Source organism: Oncorhynchus kisutch, linkage group LG8 (assembly GCF_002021735.2).
Source record: "Oncorhynchus kisutch isolate 150728-3 linkage group LG8, Okis_V2, whole genome shotgun sequence".
NCBI lineage: Eukaryota > Metazoa > Chordata > Actinopteri > Salmoniformes > Salmonidae > Oncorhynchus > Oncorhynchus kisutch.
The window spans coordinates 26,574,127-26,599,291 of NC_034181.2; the positions used below are offsets into that span (position 1 = coordinate 26,574,127).

The window sequence follows — 25,165 nt, forward strand, 5'->3', positions numbered from 1 at the left end:
ATTTCCTAATAATTGCTCCCAGTTGATTTCTTCAAACCAAGCTGCTTACCTATTGCAGATTCAGTCTTCCCAGCCTGGTGCAGGTCTACAGTTTTGTTTCTGGTGTCCTTTGACAGCTCTTTGGTCTTGGCCATAGTGGAGTTTGGAGTGTGACTGTTTGAGGTTGTGGACAGGTGTCTTTTATACTGATAACAAGTTCAAACAGGTGCCATTAATACAGGTAACGAGTGGAGGACAGAGGAGCCTCTTAATTAAAGAAGTTACAGGTCTGTGAGAGCCAGAAATCTTGCTTGTTTGTAGGTGACCAAATACTTATTTTCCACCATAATTTGTAAAATAAATTCATTACAATGTGATTTTCAGGATTTTTTTTCTCATTTTGTCTGTCATAGTTGAAGTGTACCTATGATGAAAGTGGGAGAACTTGCACAATTGGTGGCTGACTAAATACTTTTTTGCCCTACTGTATATACTGTACTCGATACCATCTACTGTATCTTGCCTATGAAGTTCTGTACCATCACTCATTCATATATCTTTATGTAAATATTCTTTATCCCTTTACACGTGTGTATAAGGTAGTAGTTTTGGAATTGTTAGGTTAGATTACTCGTTGGTTATTACTGCATTGTCGGAACTAGAAGCACAAGCATTTCGCTACACTCGCATTAACATCTGCTAACAATGTGTATGTGACAAATAAATTTGATTACTTGTAAATATGCCTTTGTGTAGTTATTTCTCCATATAGAGGTAACAAATACTGCATTTTTCCCCTCAATGAGGACACACCAGACAAAATAACGTTCACCTTTTAATAAAATGTTTCCTTTCACATGTTAAAAATACTTATTAGAAGAAACATGACCACAGAATAATATGAACAAAGAACTATAAACTCAGAATCCAGATAATAACTGAGAACTAAATGAAAACAGTGAACCGTTGGGTCACAATGGCAAGAGGAAACAATTGGGACATAATACGGTTGTACTGAGGAAACGTTATAGATAGTCGTACTGATAAAACCCAGTAAGTACTTCAGTCTTGAGGGCGTTGGGAGAACCAAACACCCTCAATAAGCTGGCTGGTAAATCTGACGACTACACTGTCAGAATAGGATAGGGAGAGATTAGGGGGGAAGGATGGGGAGAGAGGAGGGTAGGGTGGGAGAGAGGATGGAAGGGTGGGAGGGAGAGAGGGTAGGATGGGGAGAGAGGAGGGTAGGATGGAGAGAGAGTAGGATGGGGAGAGAGGAGGGTAGGATGGGGAGAGAGGAGGGTAGGATGGGGAGAGAGGAGGGTAGGATGGGGAGAGAGGAGGGTAGGATGGGGAGAGAGGAGGGTAGGATGGGAGAGAGGAGGGTAGGATGGGAGAGAGGGTAGGATGGGAGAGAGGGTAGGATGGGAGAGAGGGTAGGTGAAAGTAGGTTGAAAGCCACTAGGCAACACTGATTTGATTTATCAACACTGGGACAATGGATGAAACTTAATGCTTTAACATGCTTTAAAAGGCTCGACCAGAGTGATTGCAGCTAACATCAAATATGGGATTCAATGGAATTGGATTTGAATCTGACTGACTGGTGGTAATAAAGGGGTTGTGGGTCAGGATTAGAGGTCAGGACGTTATCAGATTATTGGTTTATGATTAATTTAATATCTCTCCACCTGATCACAGATCAATATGGAGAATACAGACCGTCTTCTGAAATCACAGAAACGCCTGTCATCTACATCACAGGAACTTTGATCAGAGATGCTTGGTGCCCTACACAGACTGGTGTGTGTGTGTGTGTGTGTGTGTGCGCAGAATCTGATTACCACCTACAGATTGATGACAGTTCAGTTCTACAGTCAATCAGGACTGGTTGGCTTAACCTACAGTAGCTTAACATATCTTGTATATAACATACATTGTTGATATATAAAAGGACAAAATAAAAATACACGTCCATTATGAGAACATGCTAATGCTTACTAAATAGGAACAGAAAGAGAAACAGAAAAACATATACTGCAGTTTTATAAAAACAAACTCGGGGACCAAACAGCAACAGCACCAGTTCAGGCAGCAGCTGCCTCTCCTCCATCTGCAGATCTATCAGAAGACGGAGTAGACTGTGTAGAGCGGGGCAAGCAGGCCTCATGGAGGGAGTTATGGGTAAAAGGGTGTCTGTAGAGGAGCTACAGTACACATTGGGAAGGCCGGACGGACCAGAGTTCTGAGAATCAGATGGGGCGGTGCTGTCTGAGTCAGGCACCGGGTGGAGAGACCTCTCTAGTCCCCCTTGGTCAGCAGGTCTTCTATGTAGGCATCCAGTTCATCGTCTGTGTTTATGTCAATGTCCTGCAGAAGGGAAGGAGAGACATTAGTATTCAGTGTGTGTGATACCTCGTATCTTTTCTGTAGCAAAGCTTCGATGTTGGTGTGTGTGTGTGTGTCTTACCTCCTGTACTTTCTGCAGCAGTTGTACAATGTTGGTTCGTAGTTTCTGTAGCTTTTCGTCTGCCTCCCTGAGTTTGGTCTCAGCGCTGCTACTCTTTTCCTCCACAGCTTTGGCTCTGGCATCAGCTCTGCTCTGGTACGAGTTACACAAAGACTGGAGACCCAGCTCATACTGCTGGAAATACTCTTTCTGCAGAAACACATGCACACAGGTCACACTGGTCAGACACATACACAGACATTGCTCTAGTATGAATTACAATGATATGACTGTCTACAATGCCTGCAGCAGGCTAGACACCAAGGTAGGTCTCTAGAAGACATTGGTTAGAGGTCAGAAGTTCAGGGTCAGTCTCACCATAGGGAAGGCCACTAGCTCCTCTGCAGTCATGCTGTTGACATCTTCCTTCGGGATCCGGAAATCAGGAGGGAAGAAATAACGCAGCACTGTCCTGAAGAGATCACACACATCAACAATTATAGCTATATAATTTATAATCCCTTTGAAAAAAGGGAATTAGAGGCCAAAATCCAACAATTATGACTCAATGACAGAGCATCGGGTGATCATAGTTACCTCATCATGGTGACCAGGTTGTCAGTCACCTCTCGACTGGATCCTGGTTGGGTGGTGTCAGGTTCCATGGGGGGGGGGCCTTTCTCAGTCCCCTCCCCTTGCTGTGTGTCAGGGGTCTGGGAGAGGGGAGAGGGCGGTCGCATCAACCTCACCTCCTCACTGCCTTTGAAAACCCTAATAACAACAACAATAAATGATATACCAAAAACAACCTCACCTCCTCACTGCCTACCCATCATAAATACACCCCAAAACTCCTGAGAACACTAAGTCTTCAAATCAATACACAAATAAACATTTGGAAATGACACACACATATGGCACATACATAAACGTAAGAGAACAGAGCACCGACACGGTGAGTTGGTGCGCCTACCATCGGTCCTTGGGGGTGGATCTGGGGACATAGTCAAACTTCACCTTCCAGCGAATGCTCTGCTTACTGGTTTCCACAGCAACAACTTTGCCTGTGAACCATTCCTTATTCACACGCACCTCCACCAACAGACCCTTATCTACAGGAGACAACACATAGAAGTTTTATGAAGCACTGTCCTGAAACTGAATTCAGGCTTGGCTGAACTGCTTTCAATGGGGAAAGATTGCGTCCGTGATATTCTGTGAAACGGTCACTTTCCCGTGTGGACCTGTTGCTAATCGGAAATCTTCTTGGCCAATCAAAATGTATGGCTGGAACTATCATCAAGAATGGAATAAATCACCTTTCTGAGCATTCTTCAGATCATATTCTGGGTCCTCGTTCTCTGTGCTGTCTGTCACCTGAAAACACACACACAGAAAACACAATGTTCAGACTAACAGTAAGTGTGTGTAAGGAAATACCAGGAAGAGCGGTGTGTTATTGAACTGTGAGAAAAGAAAGAGCAGGAGAGCAGAATACAACCAATTCCATTTAGAGTAGAGTTAGGAGACAGACAGGACCCATTCTATTTAGAGTAGAGTTAGGAGACAGACAGGACCCATTCTATTTTAGAGTAGAGTTAGGAGACAAGGATAGGACCTATTCTATTTAGAGTAGAGTTACGAGACAGACAGGACCCATTCTATTTTAGAGTAGAGTTAGGAGACAGACAGGACCCATTCTATTTTACAGTAGAGTTAGGAGACAAGGATAGGACCTATTCTATTTAGAGTAGAGTTACGAGACAGACAGGACCTATTCTATTTAGAGTAGAGTTAGGAGACAGACAGGACCCATTAAATTATGATTAGTTAGGAGACAAGGATAGGACTCATTCCATTTAGAGTAGAGTTAGGAGACAAGGATAGGACCCATTCCATTTAGTGTACAATTGTAAGAGAAGGGTATGATCCATTCTATTATGATTAGAGTTTAGAGAGAAGGATAGGGCCGATTCTACTATGAGTAGAGAAGGCAAGTGTAGCCTCTTTCTCTGTGGCAGATGGGTACCTTGGCTCTAGGGGGGGTGGGGATGGGTTTAGCCAGGGGTGGTGTTGCGGGGGGCAGCAGTGTTGCTATGATAGCTCTCCTCTTCTCAGGTGGCGGGGGTTTGGTGCTGGGTGGGGGGGTATGGACCTGCGGGGTTCGATGACATTGCATGACATCTGTGTCAACAGTACAGTGGCCTGACTTCTGGACCGTTCCACGTGTCTCTTGTTCTTCATACATCCCCTCTCCTCTTTCAAAAGAACCATTGTCTGTTTCTTCCTCAAAAAGAGCTATCCCCCTCTCTGTACCTAACATCATCTCTCCGTCCTGACTCGTTTTAAGGGGACATCTTTTTACCTATCCTCTTCCTCCAAACATCACCTTTTGCCTTTTCTCCGTTCCCTCTAACAAATTCAGTACTTCCCTCTGTCTGTGTGATATGTTGATTAGAAATATGCTATAGATTGACAGCGTGATAGTCTGAGCAGTGTGTGTGAGAGAGAGAGCGATTGAGTGAGTGAGAGACTGTACCTCTGTCACTTTTCCCCGTTTGAGTGGAGCTTTCTCAACAGCTTTCCCACGATTCCCCACTGCAGTTACCATCTTGGATTTCTTGGGCTGAGGCTCCTCCTCCTCACTGTCATCCTCGCTGTCGTCCTCGTCTTCCTCCTCTTTTTCCTCCTCCTCCTCCTCTTCACTCTCCTCCTGCTCCATCACTTTCTTGCGCTGGCTGCTAGCAGGTGTGGTTGCTTTGCCAGGAGACAATTTGGCTGGAGTCTGTAGAAACACCACAGATATTACTGCTACTGCTAAGGGACCATAGATATGAACAGCTATCATGTAAATATCTGCTTCAACCATTAACATATACCATAAGATTTGATAAAGGACAGCTTAAAACACAACACACTAACCCGTGAGGTACGGCTTGAAGGGCTGGGTTTGGCGGGGACTTTGGCTGGAGTTTTGGGGGCGGGCTTTGCTGGAGTGGGTGACTGCTTCGCTCCAGCTCTGGATTGGTCAACTCTGGATGCCGGGGGAGGGGCAGCAGGCCGGGTGGTCGGTCGAGGGGAATATGTGGGTTTGCGATTGAGGGCTGGGGGCTGGCTGGGGGCGTTCTTGAGGAGTGCGGGGAGAGGAGGGGAGCGAGGGCGTGACACACGCTCTGACGACCTGGTTCCCTAAGAGACAGAGAAAAACAGGAGACACATTATATTCAGATAATCAGGGAGACCGTGTGTGTGTGTGTGTAACCGGTAGAGCAGGGTTCCCCAAATGGCAGCCCGAATTCCGGATTTGGTCCCCCAAGTTTTCTGAGTTAAGAATATTGTTGGACAGAACACTATAAAAGCACCAGAAAAATCAGCTCCAAGTTATTTTAATTTCAAGTATTTCCATGGATAATAGATACACTACATGGCCAAAAGTATGTGGACACAACTTCAAATTAGTGGATTCAGCTATTTCAACCACACCCGTTGCTGACAGGTGTATAAAATCGAGCACACAGCCATGCAATCTCCATAGACAAACATTGGCAGTAGAATGGCCTTACTGAACAGCTCAGTGACTTTCAACGTAGCACTGTCATAGGATACCACCTTTCAACAAGCAGCTGCACACAAGCCTAAGATCATCATGCACAATGCCAAGCGTCGACTGGAGTGGTGTAAAGCTCGCCTCCATTGGACTCTGGAGCAGTGGAAACATGCTCTCTAGAGTGATGAATTACGCTTCACCATCTGGCAGTCAGACGGACTAATAGGAGTTTGGTGGATGCCAGGAGAAAGCTACCTGCTCCAATGCATAGTGCCAACTGTAAAGTTCGGTGGAGGAGGAATGGCCTGGGGCTGCTTTTCCTAGGTTGGCTAGGCCCTTTAGTTCCAGTGAAGGGAAATCTTAATGCCATAGCATACAATGTCATTCTAGATGATTCTTTGCTTCCACCTTTGTGGCAACAGTTTGGGGAAGACCCTTTCCTGTTTCAGCATGAGATCTGCCCCCGTGCTCAAAGCAAGGTCCATATAGAAAAGGGTTGTCGAGATCGGTGTGAAAGAACTTGGCTGGCATGCACAGAGACCTGACCTCAACCCCATCGAACACCTTTGGGATGAATTCGAACACCGACTGCCATGTAGTGTATATGTGATCATATATTAAATGTAAGTAAGGTTTGAAATGATTATGTTTTGTGAAATATTATTTTAGTTTGGGCTTCCGGCGGTCAATTAGCAGACTAATTATTTCTAATTATGTTCCGGCCCCTTGACCATCAGCTTAAGAAAAGAAAATCAGCCTGCGGCTGAATCTAGTTGATGATTCCTGGGGTAGAAGGTAAGTATGTCTGTATGAATATGGACCCTCCCTTTCTAAAATTGTTTGCAGAAATTGTTGGCCGAAATTGTTGCAACCCCTATTACTAGCCTGTTCAACCTCTCTTTCGTATCGTCTGAGATTCCCAAAGCTGCCGCGGTCATCCCCCTCTTCAAAGGGGGAGACACTCTAGACCCAAACTGCTACAGACCTATATCTATGCTGACCTGTCTTTCTAAGGTCTTTGAAAACCAAGTTAACAAACAGATTACCGACCATTTCGAATCCCACCGTACCTTCTATGCTATGCAAATTGGTTTCAGAGCTGGTCATGGGTGCACCGCAGCCACGCTCAAGGTCCTAAACGATATCATAACCGCCATCGATAAGAGACATTACTGTGCAGCCGTATTCATCGACCTGGCCAAGGCTTTCGACTCTGTCAATCACCACATTCTTATCGGCAGACTAAACAGCCTTGATTTCTCAAACGACTGCCTCGCCTGGTTCACCAACTACTTCTCTGACAGAGTTCAGCATGTCAAATCGGAGGGCCTGTTGTCCGGACCTCTGGCAGTCTCTATGGGGGTGCCACAGGGTTCAATTCTCAGGCCGACTCTCTTCTCTGTATACATCAATGATGTCGCTCTTGCTGCTGGTGATTCTCTGATCCACCTCTACGCAGACAACACCATTCTGTATAATTCTGTCCCTTCTTTGGACACTGTGTTAACTAACCTCCAGACGAGCTTCAATGACATACTCCTTCCGTGGCCTCCAACTGTTCTTAAATGCAGGTTAAACTAATTGCATGACCTTCAACTGATCGCTGCCCACACCTGCCCGCCCAGCATCACTCTGGACGGTTCTGATTTAGAATATGTGGACAACTACAAACACCTCTGTGTCTGGTTAGACTGTAAACTCTCCTTCCAGACTCACATTAAGCATCTCCAATCCAAAACTAAATCTAGAATCATCTTCCTATTTCGCAACAAAGCATCCTTCACTCATGCTGCCAAACATACCCTCGTAAAACTGACCATCCTACCGATCCTCGACTTTGGCGATGTCATTCACAAAATAGCCCCCAACACTCTACTCAACAAATTGGATGCAGGCTATCACAGTCCCATCCGTTTTGTCAACAAAGCCCCATATACTACCCACCACTGCGACCTGCACTCGCTTCATACTCATCACCACCAAAAGGTGGCGCTACAAAGTATTAACTTAAGGGGGCTGAATCATTTTGCACGCCCAATTTTTCAGTTTTTGATTTGTTAAAAAAGTTTGAAATATCTAATAAAGGTTGTTCCACTTCATGATTGTGTCCCACTTGTTGTTGATTCTTCACAAAAAAATACAGTTTTATATCTTTATGTTTGAAGCCTGAAATGTGGCAAAAGGTCGCAAAGTTCAAGGGGGCCGAATACTTTCGCAAGGCACTGTATATCTCTCTAGCCACCCCCAACGCCAATTCCTAATTTGGCCGCCTTTCCTTCCAGTTCTCTGCTGCCAATGACTGGAATGAACGGCAAAAATCACTGAAGCTGGAGACTTACCTTCCTCACTAGCTTTAAGCACCAGCTGTCTGAGCAGCTCACAGATCATTGTACCTGTACATAGCCCATCTGTAAACAGCCCATACAACTACCTCATCCCAATACTGTATTTATTTATCTTGCTCCTTTGCACCCCTGTGTCTCTACTTGCATTCATCTTCTGCACATCAATCAATCTAGTGTCTAATTGATATATTGTAATTACTTCACCACCATGGCCTATTTATTGCCTTACCTCCCTTTTCTTACCTCATTTGCACACACTGTATATAGATTTTCTTCAACTGTATTATTAACTGTATGTTTTGTTTATTCCATGTGTAAATCTGTGTTGTTGTATGTGTGGAACTGCTTTGCTTTATTCTTGGCCAGTTGTAAATGAGAACTTGTTCTCAACTTGCCTACCTGCCTAAATAAACGGTGAAAATATATATAAATAAATAAATACATTACTGTAGTGTGTGTTTACCTGTAGAGGGGGAGTATGTGTGACTGTGTGTGACAGACCTGTAGTGTGTGTTTACCAGTAAAAGGTGAGTACATGTATGACTGTGTGTGTGGGTACCTGGGAGGAACTCTCATTTATGGGTCTCATGCTGACGTCCAGAGGTAACTTCTTCACATCTGCTGCTGATCTGATGGTGCTGGTTTTCTGCAGAGCCTCTAGTTTCTCCTGCTGCTGTCTAATCTTCTCTGTCAGTTCTTTCTGTTTGTCCTCTGCCGTCTGCCTGTCCTTCTTCAGAACCCCACATGGAAGGTTCTGTTTTTGCTCCGGCGCGTCACACCTACAACACACACACAAATATGATATTGGTGATCTATTTGGTGTCCCTGCAGGTGTGTGTGTGTCGGTGTGTGTGTCTACCTGTCCTGAGTGCTGTCAGGGTTCATCAGACACACCCAGCTGTCCGGGTAACGTTTATCCACCGCATCCATCTGGAATGGCAGAGTCCTCCACTTCAGACACTTATCTACAGATAGAGAGGGAGAGAGAATAACATCAGAGTCCTCCACTTCAGACACTTATCTACAGATAGAGAGGGAGAGAGAATAACATCAGAGCTTGTTTGTTTGCATTTGTTCGTGTGTGTGACTCAACACGTTAAGAGTGAGCAGTGTCTCTGTGAGTGTACAACTCACCACACTGTATGGTGAGGGGTATCTCCATGGCGCGGCGTCTCTTGTACCTCTGCTCTGACGAGGGGAGCGAGGACCAGCTGGCAGACAGGTACCCAAACTCATCCCAGAACTTCACTATGCCCTTCTGAGCTAAAAGAGGGAAAGCAGAAACATTCCTGTCATTTGGACTAGGGATGTCGCAGAAACGATACAACTGCATAACTGGGTCTTTCTATAAACTAGGGTACCAGTGAGCATTTGTAGTGGACAACTGTTTGGAGCTATTACAAAGTCATGAATAATCATTTGCAATTTGTCCCCCCGTTAAGAAATAGTGGAGGAACACCGATACATTCACTATAATTCATTAGTTGAATCAAACCTATGTTTAAACCCTTTGTCATACAAACATTGGGTGACATAAAACACTATCTTTCTTTCTTTACATTAATGATACGGTTTGTTGTTATAACATATACTAAGCATTTAACAATTGAATTACACATTGACCTCGATCCTGTGAAATTCCTGGATATTGCCGTCGGACTCGTAGGAAATGTACTGTAACCTAACATTCCGTATCTCCCTATGTTAGTGTGAAAACAGTTTTCATGGGAATACATATCCAAAATAAAGTATGTGATTGCAAAATCCAATACTTTAAAACAGAAAGACTAACTTTAATGATTAATAAAACAAAAATGTATATGTCATTAACAGGGTTCTAAAATAATTACGCATAATAGTTGTTTGATGCACCCTTGATGTCTAGCTGTTTAGTTATGTGGGGACATTATTGAGCAACATCAGCTGATTCAGGAAAAGATTTTCTGAATGACTGTTAAGTGATAAAGAGCTTGTGTGATACTGCACGCCATTTAACAACACCCGAAGTGCGGAGGAACTGGAGAATTGACAGAACATTTTGGTGTCTGTTACAGCGGGCAAGATAATAAGCCTGCTTTGTGGACAACATTAAATCAAGATTTCTGAGGTAAGATTACGGTCCGTGTACGTTTTGATCGTTTGCTTTCCAAGTTAAAACAGAGTAAACGGGAATGTGTAAACAGCCTGTTTATTTGTTTTGCATATAAAACCAAAAAACCAAAATGTTTTATTTCAATGTTCAAAAGTGGGTAGGGGGTAAATGTGTAATGCCTGGTCAAGTGCACAGCCAACACTTCCTGTCCTTTCAAAGCAGGTCACCCTTCTAAACATCTATTATCTATTCATAAATAGCTTCCCGTACTGTTCCACAGTGCCAATATAAGGTAAGAGTTTTCAATTTCTGCATATGACTGTGTGTATTGACTTATTAATAAACTGCTGTTACTGTAAATGGTTAGCTGACTGATATAACCTAGCTACCATGGGTAGAGATATGCTCTAGCTATAGTTAGATGTGCAACCACTGACTAACTAGCTGGAATGAAGCAAGGGTGTGAATAGTACATATGTAAATATATCCTTTCAGTGTTTCCAGCAGGTCTCCAGCTACCCAGACATGTCTGATCAGCCTGGTAGGGTGTCGAAGGTGTGTCCAGCTTACACCTGTGAAAATCTGTGTGTGTATATAGCAATGGAATGAAACATCCAACCAATGCCTCAAGTGTAGTGCTGTAGGTCCACCCCACACCTGGAGGGTTGTAGGGTCCTGTCCAGACACAACCCCTAGCTCCTAACCCTAGACACTGTGGAGATCTCAGAGAATTGGACAGGTGCAAGCAATACTGCCAAAATTCAACCAAGCCTATCCACAAGTGTCTAGACTCTGGACAGTAGGGGCTAGGGGTTGTTTCTGGACGGGCTATTGGTATTATTGTAGCTCAGTCAGTCAGTCAGTCTGGTACTGTCAAAAATACTTAATAGCTGTCAAATACTTGCTTCCTCTGTCCTTAGGAGAATCTGAATTGCATTTCCTTGAGTCATTGCATCCTCTCTCCTCATCAAAACCCATTGAACGATAAGGTCCCAACGCACATTGGGGGAGAGGAGGAAAGGTTCTTCCCCTCGGTCTCCAATGCACTTTCAAGGAGAAGCAAGGATTGGAGGAATCAAGGACAGAGGAAGCAAGAATGTGATGTCTAGTTCACACACACTTGCTTGAAGAGTTTAAGGATAATGATTTCATTATTGGTTATTATTATTGTCAGAACCCATTGTATTATATTACCTTTTTATTTAACCATTGACATTTTGACCCGGGATGTCACACATTGGCCCCTTAATTTATAGAATGACCCAACTATGCTCATGAACAGTAGTGTGTCTCTAACTAGAGCTATTCACCTGATTAAATAGTTATTGTTTTTCCACGCTTCTGTTTTTCTACGATCCGTTTATTTAGCCAACCAAACAATCTGCCTGCATTCTCCACTGTCACTCTAATGTTGTATCCTAGACATAGGGAGAGGGGCATGGTAGGCTACACTTAAGTAGGAGTGAACTGTTTTGACTGTACTCATTTATGAACTTTTAAAACAATATCAAGCAGTTAACTTACAATGTCAGTTGTATACTATTGAAAAGCAGAGAATGTCAACGTTCTAATGCTAGAATTACTATAATGTATTGTTACCCTGAAGCGTAATTCATCTCTGATTAACCACTATTATGGTTATGTACAGTGCCTTCAGAAAGTATTCACAGTCCTCAACTTTTCCCACATTTTGTTGTTACAGCCTGAATTTAAAATGTATTACATTTAGATTTTTTTCCCACTGGCCTACACACAATACCCCATAATGTCAGTGGAATTATTTTTATTTTTTTACAAATTAATAAAAAATGAAAAGCTGAAATGACTTCAACCCCTTTGTTAAGGCAAGCCCAAATAAGTTCAGGAGTAAAAATGTGCTTAACAAGTCACAGAAGTTGCATGGACTCACTGTGTTCAACCTTATTTTTTAAATGACTACCGTATCTCTGTACCCCACACATACAGATAATTGTAAGGACCCTCAGTCGAGCAGTGAATTTCAAATACAGATTTAACCACAGAGACCAAGGAAGTTTTCCAATGCCTTGCAAAGTAGGGCACCTATTGGTAGATGGGTAAAAACCCACAAAGAAAATAGACATTGAAAACCCTTTGAGCATAGTGAAGTTATTAATTACACTTTGAATGGTGTATCAATACACCCAGTTACAACAAAGATATAAGCGTCCTTTCTAACTCTGTTGCCGGAGATGAGGCCAATTCAATGGGGACTTAAAACAGTTACAGAGACGAAAGGCTGTGATAGGAGAAAACGGAGGATGGATCAACAACATTGAAGATACTCCACAATACTAACCTAAATTGACAGTGAAAAGAAGGAAGCCTGTACAGAATAAAATATTCTAAAACATGCATCCTGTTTGCAACAAGGTACTAAAGTAATACTGCAAAAAATGTGGCAAAGCAATTCACTTTTTGTTCTGAATACAAGACGACATTGAATCTTCCTGGGTGTCCTCATTACAAGTTGGCTTAAATTGGCTTGAAAATCTATGGCAAGACTTGAACATGTTTAAAGAATAATGTGCAAATATTGAACAATCCAGGTGTGGAAAGCTCTTAAGAGACTTATCCAGAAAGATAGTTGTAATCGCTGCCAAAGGTGATTCTAACATGCATTGACTCAGGTTTGTGAATACTTATGTAAATTAGATTTCTGTATTTAATTTTCAATACATTTGCAAAAATTTCTAAAAACATGTTTCACTTTGACATTATGGGGTATTGTGTGTAGACGGGTGACATACATTTTTTTTTATTGAATTCAGGCTGAAACACAACAGAAAGGGGAATAAGTCAAGAAGTATGAATACTTTCTGAAGGCACCGTGTACGTTAGGTGTGTTACCTATGTTGCTGTCCTTCCAGTACTGGGCTAGGTGTTCTCCCATGGCTCTCAGAAGGTGTCTGTATTCTTTAGCGTCCGCAAAGTCCTGCTTGTTGTGAGTGGGCTCCAAAACCAGGTATGGGACATCTACCACCCCCACAACACCCCCACACGCCCTGCGCGCACACACACACACACCATTAGAAAGCATTTCTGGTCATCACACTGGTCACAGACGATAGTCAACAAGAAAGGAGTGTATGTTACTCACATTCCTCCCTCCAGCTGAGGTCCAGTCTTCTCATACATCTTGATGAGGCGAGAGCAGTTATACACAAACATCCCGTCCAGGTCTCTCTGCTCAATGTTCACCCCAAAGATAAAACTCAGCTCCTTTGGGTCCTTCAACGCTCTGGGGGATGGAGAGAGAGAAGTGTTAAAGTTCTATAGTTTTCCTTAACTTTAGTTTGTTTATAAAGTTTGTTTGTTAAGTTTAATATTTTGACTGACTTCTGTTTGGACTCCTGAATCTTCTTCTTCACTTCTGCCTCCCGGCGAAGCATCATGGCACCCTCCTGGGCCTTACGCAATATGACCTGGAGGAGACAGAGAGAGGGTGATTTGAATAAGGGAGGAGAGGAGTCAGACTATTGGGTCAAGATATTGTTCATCTTGCAGAGTGGTGTGCGTATGTTGGTTCTTACCCGTGATTCTCTAGACATGTCGTCTCCCAGTTTGGTCTCCAGAGACAGACTTTTGCTCTCCGCCTCCCGAGCCTTCTCTTCAGCTGTAAAACACACACACACAGTCAGTGGGGTAGTAGGTTCTAAAGGCAGACCTGGTTCTCTCTGTGTGTGTGTGTACCTTGCCTATCTTGGCAGGGGTGATCTGTGTGTGTGCGCGCACATGGGAAACTCACCTAACTTAGCGAGGTGATCAGCCTTTTTTACTTCCTGCTCAGCGCGGGTTTTGAATCGAGTTGATGTGTATTTATATACCCTGAAACAGAAAGACCCACACTTAGCTGAATAGACAAACAGGACTTAGAGATTCCTGCCTAGAGAGATCTCGCTCTCTCTCAAAAGTATGTGGACACCTGCTCGTCGAACATATCATTCCAAAATCAAGGGCATGAACACTAGGTTGTGGAACATTGTTGCGGGGAATTGCTTCCATTCAGCCACAAAAGCATTAGTGAGGTCGGGCACTAATGTGAGATGATTAGGCCTGGCTCGCAGTCTGTGTCCAAAATGAATCCCAAAGGTGTTTGATGGGGCTGATTTAGGGCTCTGTGCAGGCCAGTCAAGTTCTGCCACACCGATCGAAGGGCCTTCCCCAAACTGTTGCCACAAAGTTGGAAGCACAGAACAGTCTAGAATGTCATCGTATGCTGTAGCGTTAAGATTTCCCTTCACTAGCACTAAGGGGCCTAGCCTGAACCATGGTAAGTAGCGTTCTCCTGGCATGCCCAAACCCAGATTAGTCAGTCACACTACCAGATGGTGAAGCGTGATTCATCACTCCAGAGAACATGTTTCCACTGCTCCAGAGTCCAATGGTTTGCGAGCTTTACACCACTCCAGCTGACGCTTGGCATTGCGCATAGTCATCTTAGGCTTGTGTGTGGCTGATCGGGAATGGAAACACATTTTATTAAGTTCTTAACGAACAGTTCTTGTGCTGCCGTTCCTTCCAGAGGAAGTTTGGAACGCGGTAGGGTGTTGCAAACGAGGAAGACGGTTGTCCTCGATTGATTGAGGTCAGGGGGTTGTATTTGGTCTTTTACCAAATAGGGCTATCTTCTGTATTCCACCCCTACCTTGTCACAACTAAGAAGGAAAGAAATTCCACAAATGAACTTTTAACAAAGCACACCTGTTAATTGAAATGCATTCCAGGTGACTACCTCATGAAGCTGGTTGAGAGAATGTCAAAAGTGTGCAAAGCTGTCATCAAGGCAAAGGGTGGCTACTTTGAAGAATCTAAAATATATTTTGATTTGTTACACACTTTTTTGGTTACTACATGATTCCATATGTGTTATTTCATAGTTTTGATGTCTTCACTATAATTCTACATTGTATAAAATAGTAAAAATAAAGAAAAACCCTTGAAAGAGTAGGTGTGTCCAAACTTTTGACTAGTACTGTGTGTGTATGTGTGTGTAAATACATATGCAATTGAAGTCGGAAGTTTACATACACTTAGGTTGGAGTCATTAAAACTTGTTTTTCAACCACTCCACAAATTTCTTGTTAACAAACTATAGTTTTGGCAAGTCGGTTAGGACATCTACTTTGTGCATGACAAGTAATTTTTCCAACAATTGTTTACAGACAGATTATTTCACTGTATCACAATTCCAGTGGGTCAGAAGTTTACATACACTAAGTTGATTGTGCCTTTAAACAGCTTGGAAAATTACAGAAAATTATGTCATGGCTTCAGAAGCTTCTTATAGGCTAATTGACATCATTTGAGTCAATTGGGGGTGTACCTGTGGATGTATTTCAAGGCCTACCTTCAAACTCAGTGCCTCTTTGCTTGACATCATGGGAAAATCAAAAGAAATCAGCAAAGACTTCAGAAAAAAAATTGTAGGCCTCCACAAATCTGGTTCATCCTTGTGAGCAATTTCCAAACGCATGAAGGTACCACGTTCATCTGTACAAACAATAGTACACATGTATAAACACCATGGGACCACATAGCCGTCATACCGCTCAGGAAGGAGATGCGTTCCGTCTCCTAGATATGAACCTGCTTTGGTGCAAAAAGTGCAAATCAATCCCAGAACAACAGCAAAGGACCTTGTGAAGATGCTGGAGGAAACAGGTACAAAAGTATCTATATCCACAGTAAAACTAGTCCTATATCGACATAACCTGGAAGGCCGCTCAGCAAGGAAGAAGCCACTGCTCCACAACAGCCATTAAAAAGTCAGACTACAGTTTGCAACTGCACATGGGGACAAAGATCGTACCTTTTGGAGAAATGTCTCTGGTCTGATGAAACAAAAATAGAATTGTTTGGCCATAATGACCATCGTTATGTTAGGAGGAAAAAGGGGGATGCTTGCAAGCCGAAGAACATCATCCCAACCGTGAAGGACGGGGGTGGCAGCATCATGTTGTGGGGCTGCTTTGCTGCAGGAGGGACTGGTGCACTTCACAAAATAGATGGCTTCACGAGGATGGAAAATTATGTGGATATATTGAAGCATCATCTCAAGACTTCAGTCAGGAAGTTAAAGCTTGGTCGCAAATGGGTCTTCCAAATGGACAATGACCACAAACATACTTCCAAAGTTGTGGCAAAATGGCTTAAGGACAACAAAGTCAAGGAATTGGAGTGGCCATCACAAAGCCCTGACCTCAATCCTATAGAACATTTGTGGGCAGAACTGAAAAAGAATGTGCGAGCAAGGAGGCCTACAAACCTGACTCAGTTACACCAGCTCTGTCAGTAGGAATGGGCCAAAATTCACCCAACTTATTGTGGGAAGCTTGTGGAAGGCTACCCGAAATGTTTGACCCAAGTTAAACAATTTAAATGCAATGCTACCAAATACTAATTGAGTGTATGTAAACTTCTGACCCACTGGGAATGTGATGAAAGAAATAAAAGCTGAAATAAATAATTCTCTCTACTATTATTTTGACATTTCAAATTCTTAAAATAATGTGGTGATCCTAACTGACCTAAAACAGTTTTTTTTATTTTTACCAGAGTTAAATGCCAGGAATTGTGAAAAACTGAGTTTAAATGTATTTGGCTTAAGGTGTATGTAAACTTCTGACTTCAACTGTGTGTGTGTTATATATATATATATTAACCTGGGTTTGTAGAGGCAGCAGGACAGTCTCTTGGTCCTGACTTTGTGTCCCTGTATGAAGATCCTCATCCTGGGGTCGATGTAGAGGACAGCAGCATATGCTCGGAACGACCGACGCTCTGGCTTCCTGTATGAGGGAAGTGATACAATCAACATAAACACAAAGTCCTAGGTAGTTTTCCAGTGATGCGACACAGAAAAGGCCTTAAATATTTTCTTTGAAAAATACTTCCACACAAACACGAGAGGTCTTCAGGGATCCACCTGTATCCCAATACCCAATCCAGGACACGAGTGGTCTGGATCCAGAATCCTAAATGTCACGGGTCTGAGTAGGATCTCATTGTTACGGGTCTCGGGTATGTGTAATTTTAACTGACTTGTCCAAGAGGGCCTATAAAGATCTAAAGGAAACTACTGCAGGAGAAAGAGACATTTGATCATTTATGCTGCTGCTCTTGCTTTTCATGTGTGGCACGTGTAGCTTGCTGTTGTTGTTGGCCAATCATAAATCATCAAAGCGGCAATAGGCTACAGTCATAGAGCCTCAGTGTGTGGCAAAAGTTCGGAGATATCTAATCAATGGAAAATGGAATTAAAAGGACGGAATTAAAAGTTAAAGGAGAAGAATAGGCTAGCTACAATGACCAAGAGCCAACAGGTAGGCTCTCCTTAATATTCTGAATGGAGTTGTTGTTATTTGTAACTGTAGGATGAGAAAGTGCATGCACTACAGCCTCAATTAACTCGAACTAATGTTAGTTAGCTTGACTTGCTTCTCCCGGTTTGATGCAATCAAGACAGGTGCTACGTAATGATATTTGATGATAAATAAACTAGCTATGGTCACAAAGTTTACTATAGCAGGAGCCGGCTTGGTTGGTTGCCGTCTCGCATCTCTCCCTCCCTCCTCCCCATTTCACAGTACGGCCCCTCGCCAGTCTGCTAGAGCGGCATCTTGACCGCTCTCTCCCTTCTCTCGCGCTTTATCAGTTCCAGTTAATAAAGTAGCTTAAAAATGACTTTTCTGCTGATTCCCTCACTCGGATCGGACTGGATCTAAATCAGGTCTATACTGAACGGGTCTAGTTATCCTCGGGTTCATTCATAACAGGTCTCTATTTTAAAAATGTATTTATGCATATCGTGTCCGGGTGGGAAAGTCCCAGGTCCATTTCGGAACGAGTCCAACTTTTTGGACCTGTGAAGACCTCTATCACACACCATACTTACACTCCCTCTGAGGGGGTTCCAGCCATCAGGATATCCTGGTGGTCTGTCTCCACATCCAGCTCTGGCTCTCTGGTGTCCATCAACTTCAGGTTATAGATGATCACCAAAGTACCTACAGACACACGGTTAGGATTATAGATGATCAACTGCACATACAGTCTGACACACACACGCCAACTCACGACACCCATATACAGCCACACGTCTCACCGCTGCTGCCCTCTATCTTGTTGAACTGTTCCATCAGCTGCTGTTCGTTTTTAAAAGGAGAGTATTTGTAGATGAGCTCCGTCTCTATGGCGAACTTCTCAGGGTCGCCTGTGATTGGCTGTCTGGTCAGCAGTTCCCAGGTGGGCAGGGGTACGATCACCTGACGGGGGAGACAGACAACCTTAAGCTACACACAGTCACACTTCCCAAGAGGTGATGTTATGATGATGCAGTGTCGTTTCAAATAGCTGGACATAGTCAGTAAACCCTCTTTCAGAAAGTCGAAGGCTAACAAGATTCACAAAATAAATACACTATTTTTTAAGACACTTGACGTGTGACATCACTGAGTCTGCTGGATGGAAGAGTGCCTGCTGTAGCTGACCCCTCACCTCGTCAAGCCCCTCCTCCTCATGGAATGTTCTAGACAGGAACAGGCAGGACAGTGTGTTGTCCTTCTTGGTAAACAGAATAAAATCTTTCCCAATACGCATGGAACCCCTAGAGAAAACACACACCAATGATTTGGCTCACTTGGTGAGAGCTTGGTGCTAGCAACCCCAAGGTTGCAGATTCAATTACAGCGGGCTTCACATAAAAACACTATAAATGTATGTACAGTAAGTTTCTTTGAATGAAAGTGTCTGCAAAATTTACTTTTTTGATTGTGAGGGAAGATTAAAGAGTTTCCTACGATTTGAGTCCGTTCCCGTACTGGCCAATGTGAGTGGAATCTGGTGTACGCTTACTGGACTTCCCAAATTGGATCACATGGGTCGCCTCGTCTGTGAGAGAGATAAGAGGGAAATATAACCGTCATATATGGTTGACTGTTGCTTACTATGGTATTTACTATAGCTTATAAATAGATATATGGATCAACTCGATTACTGTACATGTCTACTCTAGTCATTATATTTTGAGTGGAACTCACTGGGGTCCATTCCTGTGCCGTCGTCTAAGAAACATAGCATGTAGCCTCCACGCAAGTCTTGTTTCTTCTCTGTTGGCCACGAGGAGAAGCGAGTTTAGACACAGGTTAGAATAGGAGGTGGATGACATCAAAAGCCACGCACAGGTTAGATACAAGAGGGGGAGAGAGAGCCCAACACACAGAACTAGTCCTGACATAATGGCTTTTTCAATAGAGGAAACTATACTTTCTAAAATGAGAACTAGTCAAAGTCTGGGTGTAGCTTATAATTCAAATCCGTAGTCAGGTAATCATTGGCACTCCAGGTATTCTAGATTGTTGATAGGCAATGTGTGGTATGTATAGTATTGTCAGAGGGGTTATAGGTGAGGAATGTAATGTTTCCGTATATAAACACTGAACAAAAATTAGAAAGGCAACATGCAACAATTTCCAAGATTATCTGAGTTATATTTCATATGATGAAACAAGTCAATTTAAATACATTCATTAGGCACTAATCTATGGATTTCCCATGACTGGGAATTACAGATATGCATCTGTTAGTAACAGATACTGTACCTTAAAAGAAATGGGCCTCAGGATCTCGTCACGATACTTCTGTGCATTCAAATTGCCATCGATAAAATGCAGTTGTGTTTGTTGTCCGTAGCTTATGTCTGCTCATACCATAACCACTATGGGGCAGTCTGTTCAAAACATTGACATCAGCAAACCACTCGCCCACACATCGCCATAAATGGGGTCTGCGGTTTAAAGGCCGGTTGGACATACTGCCAAATTCTCTAAAAGGACATTGGAGGCGGCTTATGGTAGAGAAATGAACATTCAATTCTCTGGCAACAGCTCTGGTGAAGATTCCTGCAGTCGGCATGTTAATTGCACGCTCCCTCAAAACTGTAGACATCTGTGGCATTGTGTTGTGTGCCAAAACTGCACATTTTAGAATGGCCTTTTATTGTCCCCACTACCTGTGTAATGATCATGCTGTTTAATCAGCTTCTTGATATGCCACACCTGTCAGGTGGCTAGATTATCTTGGCAAAGGAGAAATGCTCACTAACAGGAATGTAAACAAATGTGTGCACAAAATTTGAGAGAAACAAGTTTGTGCATATGGAACATTTCTGGGATCTTTTATTTCAGCTCATGAAACATGGGACCAACACTTTACATGTTGCGCTTTTATTTTTGTTCAGTGTATGTAGAATTGTGTCTATGTACCTGTGTATGAGAACCAATATATTTGTGTGTATGCATGTGTGTACCTGTGTAGATGTCAATCCGGGTGGCATTGGCATCCCTGTAGGAGATGATTGGCAGGTGACAAAGCAATCGGAAGACAGATAAAAACCAGTGTGGTTAGATGTGGTTCCTAGGCTTTTACCTTTAATTTCAGAATACAGTGAATAATAACACTTATACAAATCCCACAGGTTTAATCCTGGATCAGTTCACTATTGTTTCGCTGCAATTGACCCCTTGTGATTGACTAACACCTACAGATGATGTCCCACATACGTACAAACATTTTGGATGGGTAGAGATAGAAAAGCAGAGAATTGTGGATAACAACAGAGAGAAATGCATCGTTGGTACCTGGAGTTGTCCACCAGCTCAGCCAGAGCTCCAAACAGGAACTCATGGGTTGTCCTGGAAACAAATAACCAGCCAATCAACCTACAGTTCTGGTCCTTAAAAAGCTAAATTTCCAAAATGCTTGCTGAGGTAAGGAGAGTGCATGTGAGCAAGCACAATTGCAAGTCAGTGTAAACATCAGTGTGTTTAACATGGGGTTTGGGCCCTGTGAGATCATCCGGCCGGGGGTTGGGTAACATCGTGTGAGTTATGGGGTGTGGCCGAATCATTGGTCAAAGTTGACGGATGGCATAATGGTTAGTGCTATCCGGGATCCTTGGAACATCCCTACCCTAAACCGTTTAAATGTTTAACTTCAAATGGGGTGACATCAGAGTTGGGACGTCCCACGGATAACGTTTATACTTTTCCGTGGATTTGGGTTTTTCTTTGAGATTCTACTGGAGTCCCATGTTAATGTGCTTGTGTAGCAATGGTGTTCTGATAAACTGAGTAACCTTGCTTGAGACCTGAAGACACATGCTAGCTCCCAGAAATAATGCCAAGGCTTTGACTCAGTCGGCCAACAGGGATGAACAATTCAGGTTTGAATGCAGTTTGTATCCTTCATCTTTCGGCTGTCCCGTTCATTTATTCCAGTTTGTTTGAGAGGAATTGCCATAGGCGAGGGTAGAGTCAAGGAAGTATAACCATGGGCATAATGTATAAGAGGCTTTAGGAGGCTAACCTCATTATACCTGCTATACCAGTTATAGTCGCTATCCTCTCCAAACATGAGAACATAAATAAAATACACGTGGGGATATTATTGCTTGCTCTGAAAACCCATGAATGTGGTGTTGATTATGTGTTGCCAGAGTTCGACAGCACATGAAGTACAGTATGTGTGTTGAGGGGCAGGGGTGTTACGCTTCCTCAAATGAAATTCTCTCATTGCCTGCATCATCATCAAACATGAATAGTTGTTCTCTGGTGATGTCATGAGTCCTACATAGTCAGGCAGTATGATTGATAGCCATTTTATGTTAACAGGGCTTTATATGTTCAAGCCTCCAGTGACATAACTTCACGACTTGAGGGGGGAGTGTGTTGATCTACAAGTTGCAGCAGCTATTTATGTTGTGCTATTTGATGGTGTTAGTCTCTCTTTCTCATCTCATCTTGGCCCTAGTCCAAAGCACATCTCTCCTGTCCAGATATCACTCATACCACTGGCCTTCTGAGCCCTTAACTGTCCAACAGTAGTTGTTCATGCAGTGTTTTCAGGGAAGTAACAAAATTTCAGACACACTGGACAGCTGTCCTGTATCAGCTCGATTCATCAATGACTTGGTTATGTAGGTACCTTTAGCAACCATTTGACTTTCTACTCCTCTGTGTTTTGATCACGAAGGTCTTTCAACCATATGATGCAGCAATATTTTGCTGTAAAAAGGCTTTTTAGCATTGTTTATTTTTATGTAGTCTATTCAACCATCTTTTGTGAAACATCGGAAGGCACAATTTTAGTCACTCATGTTTGTGACAGTCAGTGTCCAAGGCATGAAATATCCTGCTCCATAGTGTGGCCAATCTGTAGATCATTAACACTTGCCAGACACAATGGCATTCCTCTCCTCTTACAATGTGTACATTGGAAAAACACTTTCATGTGATGTATTTTTTTCACCCCAAAACAGAATTCCCACTGTGAGTTGAGCGCTGCCCTATGGCAATTTGTGACCTCCATGTGATGTGTAGCATGAGTGTGATTTTGTGGAGTGTGTAGCTATGTTATGTATTTACCCCAGGCGGTACTTACGAGTTGGTGTGCAGATACTCGAAGGTGAGCTGAGCCCTGTTCAGTGTGCTGTAGTTAGAGTAGGCCATCTCCACTTGCTAAAAGCTATTTCCTGTTCTCTTCCTGGTCTTCTTTCTGACTTCCCTTCAGTCCGGTGAGGCTTTTCAAGAGCTTTATTCAAGAGCTTCATGCACCTACAGAATCACAGCAGCAGTCAGTGCCACTGGTCAACAGTATGAATGATGTCAAAGACATTATGATGGTGCCTGGAATATAATGAACTTTCATAAAGAGCAAAGAAGCACAAATACCACTGAAGGAAAAGCATTGAGATATCTGAAGAGGGAATAAGTCCTGTTGAACAGTATGAGTATTCAAACTTGAGAATAAGTCTTGTGGTGATTGGCAATACATGATTGGTTAGGAGTTTTTTTATAGGAGGTTAAGACATGTTATCACTTATTACTATCTACACACATGCCCCCCTCTGTCTGCTCCCACTCTACAATAAACCATGAGCCAGGTAACCCTCCATTCAAACCAGCCGCCAAGATAACAGCACAAACAGGCCTCCCACGTGAGTCTTATTTGGATCATTCCAGAAGACTCATCTAGGCTAAATCTTGACGTCATTTTATTATCGAGTATTGATGATTAAAGAGACAAGGTCATTGTCAGTGATGGAGAGTTGCAATGTCCAACAATGCTTTAACAAATGGTTAGTCAACTGACCAAGCTAGTTACTACAGTAGCTAGTAACCTATCCTGGCTGTCTCACATCCACAATCTCTGGTAACGTTACCCATCCCCATGTAGCTAGCTAGTTGGGTAAACACATGTAAAGAACATATTAGCATTTATATTTATCCAATATGCAAACCGTTTAGAGCACCCGCCGCATCAAATTGAATTTAGGTCCGTGTAAAACATCCGTCGGTTCAGAATGAAGCGATAACTACTGATTTCCGAAATAGAACCACACCGCAGGCCGCGAAAACCTCCTCGCCTTTCTCCCCTCCCTCGCGCACAGCGGAAAGGAGGGTCCGAAGTGTACGCCCGCCTCTACCATGCATCAGAACACCAATAGGAACATATCTGATTTATTTACATTACTCCGATTTGTCCATCTTCGTGCTACTTGCACAGGGGTCAAATTGCGGTGATTATTGTTTCCGGTTTTTAGTATTGATGGGAAAACGGGTTGGAAAACGAGGCTTTCAGAAGGCATTGGCGCTTTCAACAAATTGTGCCGGGAAACGGTTAATTACTCGTCAACTACCTGAATGTTCCATAGTTTCCTACTCTACCGGTCAGGTAAACGTTTTTGTACAAATCGTAACTTATACTGAACAAAAATATAAACGCAACATGCAACAATTTCAAAGATTTTGCCGAGTCACAGTTCATATAAGGAAATAAATCAATTCAATAGGCCCTAATCTATGGATTTCACATGATACCTTAGAATAAAAGGTAGCCCCCGTGGATCAGAAAATCAGTCAGTATCTGGTGTGACCACTATTTGCCTCGTGCAGCGTGCAGTGGCGATTTTATCATGCATTTCTTGGTGGGGCAAATTAACAAAAAAAAGTACATTCATGCCAGCAAAGCCACTACACAACACTAAACAAAACATGAATTGCACCATAACGGTGACAAACGATGCCCACAAACTGTTAGGGCCTATATAAAGTACCAAAACCGGAGCTTGCTTTTCAGTGAATCCTTACCACTGCTACACCTGGCTATTTTAGCTGAGCCTTGCCTAGCAGCAAAACAGTTCATTTTGCCCAATTTACTGCCTTAAAAAAACAGCTGATATGGCTGATACTAGCTTAAACCAATGTGGTTTCTACTGACAATTGAGATGTACAAACTATGGCATAAGGGGACGACGAGCGGATAAGAAGCAATATTTCGATGAAGACATTAATGAGCGAGCTAGGACAGACGTCGTCAATATTTGTATTTATTAGGGGTTCTCATTGGCAGCAGCTACTCTTCCTAGGGTCCAAACATATTCAGGCACTTACATTAAATATAAAACCAAATATAAAAAAGTACATCATATAACATTATTACACCACTAGATATCTACAATACAAAATGTATAATACAACCATACTAGAATATTAGATTGTACATGTGTGTAGAGTGCATGTGCTAGCTTATGACTGTACCTTTTGTGTGTCTCTTCACAGTCCCTGCTGTTCCATAAGGTGTATTTTTAGCAGTTTTTTTAATCTGATTCTACTGCATCAGTTACCTGATGTGGAATAGAGTTCCATTGCTCTATGTTGTACTTTGCTTCTCCC

The 25,165-nt window shown here is 42.8% G+C and overlaps 1 protein-coding gene across 2 annotated transcripts; it reads right to left on the bottom strand.

Annotated features, from left to right (window-relative positions):
* Positions 1-801: 801 nt before the first annotated feature.
* On the bottom strand, positions 802-23,890 carry LOC109895978 (ATPase MORC2A). 2 transcript variants are annotated; one of them, XM_031829971.1, is made up of 27 exons: positions 23,731-23,890; positions 22,872-23,044; positions 21,071-21,124; positions 20,740-20,774; positions 19,472-19,540; positions 19,232-19,322; positions 18,930-19,038; positions 18,538-18,697; positions 18,328-18,439; positions 17,096-17,221; positions 14,179-14,258; positions 13,964-14,046; positions 13,770-13,855; positions 13,531-13,671; positions 13,281-13,435; positions 9,455-9,583; positions 9,180-9,285; positions 8,880-9,099; positions 5,351-5,617; positions 4,968-5,213; positions 4,458-4,583; positions 3,748-3,805; positions 3,402-3,540; positions 3,026-3,199; positions 2,807-2,900; positions 2,450-2,638; positions 802-2,349 (listed from the first exon to the last, which is right to left on the bottom strand). In XM_031829971.1, exons 2-27 carry the CDS (start codon positions 22,937-22,939, stop codon positions 2,281-2,283), a joined length of 3,186 nt encoding a protein of 1,061 aa, XP_031685831.1. In that variant the 5' UTR covers positions 22,940-23,044; positions 23,731-23,890; the 3' UTR covers positions 802-2,280. The 2 variants fall into 2 exon arrangements, with proteins under 2 accessions (XP_031685831.1, XP_031685832.1); XM_031829972.1 differs by lacking the exon at positions 4,458-4,583.
* Positions 23,891-25,165: the final 1,275 nt, after the last annotated feature.

What these genes read in the sequence shown, in the direction of transcription:
- LOC109895978 (XM_031829971.1), bottom strand. Translation starts at nt 22,939, where the DNA reads ATGGCCTACTCTAACTACAGCACACTGAACAGGGCTCAGCTCACCTTC. An exon ending in TGCTGCCTCTACAAACCCAG is followed by an intron (nt 14,259 to 17,095) that starts GTTAATATATAT and finishes TTTCTGTTTCAG; the next exon opens with GGTATATAAATACACATCAA. An exon ending in ACATGTCTAGAGAATCACGG is followed by an intron (nt 13,856 to 13,963) that starts GTAAGAACCAAC and finishes TGTCTCCTCCAG; the next exon opens with GTCATATTGCGTAAGGCCCA.